General features: G+C 53.7%; 2 protein-coding genes across 2 annotated transcripts; one reads left to right on the top strand and one right to left on the bottom strand.

Annotated features, from left to right (window-relative positions):
- Positions 1–2,019: 2,019 nt before the first annotated feature.
- Positions 2,020–3,783, bottom strand: INS49_015282 (uncharacterized protein; the record flags this gene model as incomplete). Its single annotated transcript, XM_043175964.1, has 1 exon — positions 2,020–3,783. One exon carries the CDS (start codon positions 3,781–3,783, stop codon positions 2,020–2,022), a length of 1,764 nt encoding a protein of 587 aa, XP_043019419.1.
- A 1,183-nt stretch (positions 3,784–4,966) lies between these two features.
- On the top strand, positions 4,967–5,854 carry INS49_015281 (uncharacterized protein; the record flags this gene model as incomplete). The annotated part of the gene is made up of 1 exon (XM_043175963.1): positions 4,967–5,854. One exon carries the CDS (start codon positions 4,967–4,969, stop codon positions 5,852–5,854), a length of 888 nt encoding a protein of 295 aa, XP_043019418.1.
- Between the last annotated feature and the right edge of the window lie 2,601 nt (positions 5,855–8,455).

Below are 8,455 nucleotides of genomic sequence, written 5' to 3'. Positions count from 1 at the left end.
GATGGGGGAAGAGTGGCCCTGTCCCATTAAATTCGAATCTCCTTGGAATGTGGTCGTCTGTGCCCCTGGTGTACAAACTCCTTGCTCAAAGTCGGTCGCGTGGTTTCGATCCGGACTGTTGAGGCTTGCTGTGACGAGACACCGAGGATTTGGACAAGTATGAGCCATTGGGTTATTTGTGGGCTCTTTTCTAGCACCGCGAGTGGCGAGGAGAAGAATAGAAATCATGAAATAGAGAACCATGGTGATCTTCAAGATGATGATGTTCAGAGGTCTTCAAGTTATTTTGTGTGATACAATGTTGGCTGCTGATGTACGTGAGAAAGGTTAAGGACTGGTGCGATTTGAAACTTGGTTTGCGATGCTGGTTGTTTGGGTTTGTGTCACCTGGGCGGACGGACGAGGAGTGGGAACCCCTTTAAGACAGAAAGACTGACACTTTCAGGTGTTGGTATGGAAGGTGCGTCTCATTGCCAAGCGACTGCTCGGTAAACTGTATCTTCCTAGGGAGGTACCCAGGTACACACTTCAACAACCAAATCAGGAGACTACGTACATCACGTTGACAACTAGTAACGGCGAGGCGCTCATATCAGCTTCCCATCTCCGAAGGTCCACATCATGTTGACTTCAAATGCTTCATACGACCTTGTCGATCAAAATGGACAGACACATTTCCCAAGCCGTCGTTCACTCAAGACCAACGCTCTTCGCACTGCCCGCTTGCCATGTTCTCATACCTGTCTAGGTAGCGCTGGGCTTTCAAGATATTTGAGAGTTGCTCTTCCCTCGCAGCCTTCAAAGTTGTGCTGATAGGCACTTCCTGATACGGCTCTCTGCTACTTCCTCACATCACAGCCAGGCCAAACAGGCTCCTTCCAAGACAACAGCAATCCGCTGCCCTCAAACGCGCACCTCCTATTGAATGTCTGCACGAGGCACAGGAGACATCGGTGGTGAAAAATGAATGCACTGCGAGTGTCCAAGATTTCTGTGAAAATGTGATCATTTTGGGGTTGAAAAATGTACAGAACTCTTGGGTATTCTGAAGCTGACTGACACCCGTGAGTGGATAGATTGTCACGGACGATTCAGCCGGTCTGATCAGACGGGCAGGGCTCATGGACATGCACAACTCGGGTTATATCCAGGTGATGAACTGTCTAGACCAGATTAGAAAGTGCCTAGTGACGTCCCTGAATGAGCATGGGCCTGATGACGGTGCCTCTGCTGTCGGGCTCACTTCTGCAGCGGGTATCCGAGGTGGTGGAGCTGTCGGCGGAAATGCAATGAGTACTAGTCCCCCAGACGGCGAGACAGATGGTAAATCGGCCACTGGAGGGAACAACGAGGTCTCATCTCCTTCTTACCGTGGCGGAGTCTCGCTGGTGGCAGTCAGTGGCATAGGAGGAACTGCGATTGGTAAAAAAGCGACCGGAGGTAATGCCGTCGGCGGGAGTGTGCGATGGACATCAAGGAGCGCATAGGGCCGTTACTCATACAGTTCAGACAGAATTTAGAATTCTTTCTTCTTTTTTCTCAATGCTCAAGAAAGGCTGCGTTGTATTCAATCTACAAGTGCAGTTTTGTGGTTCAAGAAAATTTGAAAAAGTCATTTCCGAGCAACACCACTTCATAAGACATCGCTGGCTTGTCATATCTGACGTTATTCAGGGTCCGTAGTGCTTGCTCAACGGATGATGTTAAGTGTCTATAATCCTAGGACAAATGAACTTCCTCGAGAAGCAAAGATGGACTTGAATGGAAGAGCACATTGCTGCCCGTGGATTATTTGGAGTACATCAACTCAACAGATCTAAGGGAAACAGCCATATGTAGACCTTACTATCTCAGGAAGCCGTTTCGATGTCGTCTTCAAATCATTAGAGCCACTACACTGGTGTGCAAACATATCCATCCTTGCCGGCCAATGCCATAGTCCATTGCACCAGTCTGTCTCCGAATGATTCAACCATTTAAAGCGACTGAGGACGATCCGAGACACACCGAGTCCGTCTATCACCGCAAAAGAATTTCCTCCTCGTGCAAAGCCCCTTCTTCCACCAAGTTCAATGCCTCCCCATCCATGAATCCGTGCACATAGGCTGTCCCTACAAGGCTGTATGTTTTGACGCCATCGTGACTTCCTAGTTTGCGCAATATCAACGGCACCTTGGCTCCTTCGACGGAAACTATCGTATCTCCAGCCATTGCATCTCGAACCATTATGTACAGGCCATTATTCGTCACCGAGAACATCCAGTTCTGATAATTCCGACACCACATCGTCGATACCGTTTTCGGCATACTTTCCCAGAGGCTAGTCAAAGTCTCATTGGACACCTCATCGTCTCCACTCCATGTGAAGTGCTTGCGAGGATCTTTTGTATCCATAGGTCTTCCGCGAGCTTCCCCCGATGCTGAAGCTCTGAGCTTGTCGTTTAAAAATTCAAGGATGCTTTTGAAAGCAACATCAGTTTGCAGTTTGTCTTGCTCTGCGAGTCGTTCGATAGGATAGGCACCGCAATCCATGACCAGCGTGCGCCAATATGCTCGGATTGCAGCTTCTCCAGTTCTTCTATATGGTATCTCACCGTCCAATATGTCGACTCCGAGTCCAGACGTCTCAAGCCACTCGAACGGCGCCCCAAATAAGGGCCATACTCGGTTTTTGATGCTGGAAGACCCATCTACCAGCCACTTGCGACATTTTTCGACCGAATTTAAGGTGTAACGACTGGATTGCGTGATGTAGTCACCGCGCAAGCAACCGAGGACCACTGCCTTGACGGGCAAGAATTGGTGGTTGATGGGACGACATCGAGCTTTGAGACATGCCCGACCAGCTGCATAAATGCCGCGCTGGGCGAAAAGAATTGCCCCGTGTGCGTCAGAGTAGACGCGGGCAGAGAAGTCAGGCACCCAGCTTGGTAGCTCGTGCGGACTTTCGGAGCGAGAACGAGCCATCCAGGCCGTCTGACAGAGGACATCAAGGTTTTGCGAGGCCTTGATGAGTGAGACCGCTGTATCCACGAAGACTTGCGTAGCTGATTTAGTGTAGTCAACGACAATGCCGTGCTGGTCTGTCACTAAGCCCAGGATGCCGTACACGCAGTCTCTCGGGTCAGTAGCCCCATTTTGCTGGAACCGGGCGAGGACATCCAGGAGAGTTGACCTGTAGTTTCCGTCCCAAAGAGCTCGCCGTTGATCGTGCACCCTCACAGATCCCGAAAAGAAAAGATCAAGAGCCCTGCCACCGCCACGATGGCCGAAGGCCGCATGGAACGCGTCGGCGTAGGGTCTGTCCCCGAGGAATGTGGCCACCACAGCCCAGTCTAGCTCATGAGGACCCGCCACCAACCTCACCTGTGGCGCATACGCAAGTTCATGCATGGTCCAGATGCGGTACCAGATGTCCGTGTAGCCAAAAGCCGCGATGAGTGCTTCTTGTTCCTCAACACCGAGCAGGAAAGCCCCAGGCACAGTGTTCCGACTGTGTGCATGCGATGGCCCATCGCGCATCTTGGCCAAGGTCTCGGTATCCTTGAAACTGATTCTCTTCATTAGCTCAAAGGCTCTGTGGAGTTCAGCAATCCGTGCCGGAAGCCTTGACACGTTTTGTGCCGTCAGCATCCAGGCAAGATCAACAGTGCAACGGGCGTAGATGTCTCTCATCAGGCGGACCTGTTGGCTGCGCTCCACGGGGTCACGTTGGTTGATGCATAGCGCGTCGACCCAGAGCGTGCGTTCGACAGACGGGCGCCTCAGATGGCGCATAGCCATCTCAAGATTCCGAGTGATGAAGTACGGCTCATTGTCCAGAATGATCTCTGCAGTAAACTCCTTGCAGTAAACCTCTTCTCTCCCCATACGTATGACAAGGCTTCGTATCCATCATCATCGCCGTAGAGAAGGCGATGAACCAGTCGGCACTCTAGCGGGGCGTCGAAGCTTGCTGAAGGCAGCAGCTTCAGCACTCGAATCTCGGTCAAGTGCGGATCGAGAGCTGTATAGATTGCGCTCAAGCCACGGGGCGGAGAGACTCTAGGCACGCCGCCAGCTGTTCCCATTTTGTGTCGTCACTTGCTACGTAGAATGTAGTTAATGTCTATACTTGCATTACTGGACGCAAAAGACTTGCATGCAGGGCGCAAGATGCAGACAAAACCGGGACCGATTCCCCGTCCGTTACGCACAGGAACGTTTGTTGAGAGCCGCTTGGTCCCTTGCAAATGCATCGTCTACGGTCCGCCCCACTCTCTCAAAAAAAATAAGCTGAATGAGGGTAGACAAACCAGTTTTGTGAATCTGGAGTAAGCACTCTTCACATTTACATCTTATACCTCTGTGCCAAAAATCGACTAGTAATTCTGTATTGTAGTGCTGCGTCTTCTAATCGCCTACTGTGAACTCAGTGTCTGTATTCAAATTAAGGTACCTAGGTATGTACTTGGGGTAAAGGAAGGAAGGATTGTTGCACATGCAATGTTTACGTTGGCGGATTACATAAGCCTGTTTGTCCCCTCACCAGGCTGATCATGCCAGCTCAGACACAGCTTCAAACACAGTTGACAACAGTTTCATCTTCTTTCCCTGTGCCGCGACTGTTTGGACCGTTTGGATTCACAACGTACGGGGCAAGTAGTCTGCGGTCTGTGGAAAGGAGAAGCTCACCTGGGGTGTGACTCTCACATCCAGGATCATATATCTAGGTATGGAGGCTCCTCACCAGCTGTTATCCTGCCCTACGACGGATATGTTCTGAACTGATCACCGCATGTTGGAGGCAACCCCTTGGAATTGAGCCTCGATCTGTCCTTGAAAACAAAACAGAGACACTAATTCAGGTTGAAAGACCAAAGAACAACCGTCAACGAGGTGGAGCCGATAGACAGTTGGAAGACTCGCTCGGCCAGCACTTGAGAGGTACTGAGCTCCCGTACAGTCGAAAATACCAGTCTTCACAATGGGCGTGCACGAATTGGAGAAAACGATGCCACTGCGCGTCATCACTTTCAACATCCGCTACGCAACCACGTCCCCCGTCCCTGACGAGGAACTCTGGAAGGTCAGGCGCCCCAAGCTCTGCACACAGATCCGCTTCAACACAGCCGGCCGCTCCGCATTCATTTCCTTCCAGGAGGCCCTGGCCAGCCAGGTAGACGACATCCAGAAGGAACTGGGCCCCACCTGGGCACACATCGGAGTCGGGCGGGACGACGGCAAAGCCGCAGGGGAGTTCTCACCCGTCTTCTACCAGGTCGACACGTGGAAGTGCGAGCGCAGCAAGACGTACTGGCTCAGCCCCACGCCGGAGGAGCCGTCTACGGGTTGGGACGCCGTGCTCCCGCGGATCGTCACCATGGGCCAGTTCGAGCACAGGCAGAACGGCGCGAGGGTCGTGGTGCTGAGCACGCACTTCGACCACATCGGGCTCAAGGCAAGGGAGGAGAGCGCAAAGCTGATCCTGAAGCTGGAGGAATCGTGGGTGGGCGAGTCTGGCCGGTCGGGGAAGGGTAAGCCGCCGGTGTTTCTCGGGGGCGATTTCAACAGCACGCCGGAGGACAAGGCGTACCAGACCATGACGGCGCCGGAGACCGGGATGACGGACATATCGACTCTGATCCCGGAGGAGAGGCGATATGGGAACGCGTTGACTTACACTTCTTTCAACGAGCCCGACTACGAGCCGTCGAGGATCGACTTCCTCTTCGTCAAGGACACGAAAGACATCAAGTTCCTCACATACGGGGTCTTGGCCAATCGGTTTGACGATGGGGTGTTTCTCTCGGATCACCGCGCGGTAATGGCAGACGTGGAGATCCCGGTCAGAGGACAATCACCCTCCATTTGAGCCTCTCCATGAGGACTTCTGTCATGGGGAATCACGACTCGCGCAGAACAATAGGTTGCGTGTTTGTTGCGCAGGCAAGCGCAGGCCTACGTTCCCCTCTCCCTGGACTTTCCGAGGTGACGTGCTCATTAGAGGAGTCACATGCCGATGCAGTGGTCGTGGGTACGGGAGCAAAGCAGAGTTGAATGCATACAACGTCTTGACTCCTGCAATCTTGTCCAATATGTCGTGATTGTCACCCCAGGACCTGGTTCTGGAACGCACTGGGCGGAAGCAAGAGACAACACCAATGCACGAGCGGCCGCCTGCCTGCCGTGCCCAGGGATGATTCTTAGAGCCTCACCATAAGTTCTCATCTTAAGCATGTTCCTCTAGATCATTCTAGCGCCACCGATCTGGCGCGGAGATCTCATGCAGGTGCTCTGGCGTCCGCGAAGAGAAAATGGCGGTGTGGAGCTTGGGGGACGGGCAGTAGTGCTATTGTTGAACGCAAACCATCACAGACTGCATTATTTCATCAGAATTTACGACTGACCAGTCATATCTCTCCAGAATGGTCATTTCCTGTGAGGGAGAAAGGGGCGGCTCATGTGCCTGCGCATGAGACCATCTCTGAGGTCACCCTGAGATCCGGTTGCTTGTGAAGGGGCAGACAGGGACGTCTTGACGGCAAGCAGGCGAGATCGTATATTCCACGCGCATGCCGGCCTCCAAAGGTAACGAATGCAATTTCATTTGAGTCGTCAACATGATACAGAACCTTGCTTTCAGAACAGGCTGCTCTGGACACGCTCCGGAGATGCCGGGCATGTCGTGGTTTGACGGGCAGCACGACGGCAAACTGCATCTGTGGGCCTTTGCTCCCATCAGGCGACCTGGGGAAGCACGGTGGACAACATGAAGGCCTGTGAAGACTGACAACGTGTTTTCTCCATGTCGTCACAGGTGTCATGGAGGTGTGCACCTAACGTGCTGCCATTGGAGCTCCGAACCGTTCCGCCGGGCCATGCCAGCAAACCCATCCTCGGCCTCTACCCGGAAGGGACAATAATCATCGACCCTGCGGTTGCAGGTTGCATTCCATGCCGCATGGCCTGCAGCAGGTTCAGTGAACCCCCCGACGGCTGAGCCACCTGTAGACCCTTCTGACTTGCAGTCGAGGTTGCACCCAACCATGACGCAGGGAGGGACAGCGCTGCCGGATGCGTCTTTGTGGAGGCTGTGGGACGCGGGGAGATAGCATTGGATCGGGCCCGTGACAGGAGACACAAATACGGCCGCTGGTGGCATACAGCATATTGTGTGCTGCAGATGCGCAGGCCCCCCATTGTTCAGATGCGGCAGGTTGAGCTGTCGACGGTACTGTCCCTGGGCAGCTGAGCGCCCTTCATGGCAAACCCCCCCCCCCCGTTCCTAAAGCTCACACGTTGCGGTGCAATTAAAAACACATCTTGCCAGTGAATGTTAAATGCCAGATAGACTGGACAGAAATCTCACAACTTCAACAGCCGGGTTCCTTCATGTTTGTGGTACAATCATGGCCCAAGTGCCGAAGGTGATGATGCGTGGAGGCAAATGCTAAAGTCAGCAGCCGGTTGTCACGGATCTGGAGACGACAGCGCCGTCAATTGCTGACATAGTACCGCCTGTTATTGGTGCCGCTGCCAGGATTGGCGAGAAGTCTATCGCGAAGTCGACGGACGAGGCTAGGTGGGTAGCGGGTTCACGCGAAACCTTGTCTTGCTCGCTTCCGACATGAACCGTAGCAGGCAGGACATGTTCATGTGTCTGTCTGCTTAGTTCTGACACGACTGCTGCAGTTCCTCAAGAGTGCGAACGACTGGTGATCGTTGGCTAGGGAGTCGTCCTGCACGCGGTTCCATGAGGTACGAAATTTCTGCATCGTGGGGGAAACAGCGCCAATGGCAGTGTAAGCAAGCTGCAGGGCGGCGTCATTCGGCATGAGAGCAGGATTGTTCGTGTCCTGTTCTGGCCATGGTCTTCTCCCAGCCCACGGAGTTTTAGTTGAGCCTCATCGTCAAGCCCGACTTTTGCCGCTGCCACCCAGAAATGGAAAGAAACGCACCGAGGGGAGCAGGGCCTAGGCCACGCCATTTGAGGGTGGGATGTAGACTGCAGAGTAGGCCGCCGGCCTGTGTTCTGCCGCCCATTCACGCGTCGTCCTCGGCACGACACATCGCTTCCATGGCCGAGTGTGTGCTCACTCTATTGGATGTTTTAGTTGACGCCGTACTTCTGCCTTAAGGTAAGACTCGGGCTGCTCTGTTGGCTGTAGGGGGCGCCTGTCATGCACACGCCACCCGCGTGTTCTCATTAGGCCTCGACCATCCTGCCGTGCATGCAAGTTTTTAGACGGGCTCTGGGTCCAGTGGGTGAGCAAGGCCGGGAGGCAAGCGGGCCTGAAGTTGGGGCCTGACGATAAGCAGCGGGCGAGGGTGCATGGAGTCGTCCAGGGTGCATCTGCACAAAGTCGTCGCCGCGATCCTGTGACTGAGATCCCGGGGATGCTCGTTGTTTCCGGGCTCCACATCCCGGACTTCTGGATCTTTGCTCCATCATGCCATGCCTGTGGCAGGGGCC

The sequence above is a fragment of the Diaporthe citri genome (genome assembly GCF_014595645.1).
Source record: "Diaporthe citri strain NFHF-8-4 chromosome Unknown scaffold_9, whole genome shotgun sequence".
Lineage (NCBI taxonomy): Eukaryota > Fungi > Ascomycota > Sordariomycetes > Diaporthales > Diaporthaceae > Diaporthe > Diaporthe citri.
This window is presented reverse-complemented; position numbering and strand designations above follow the sequence as displayed.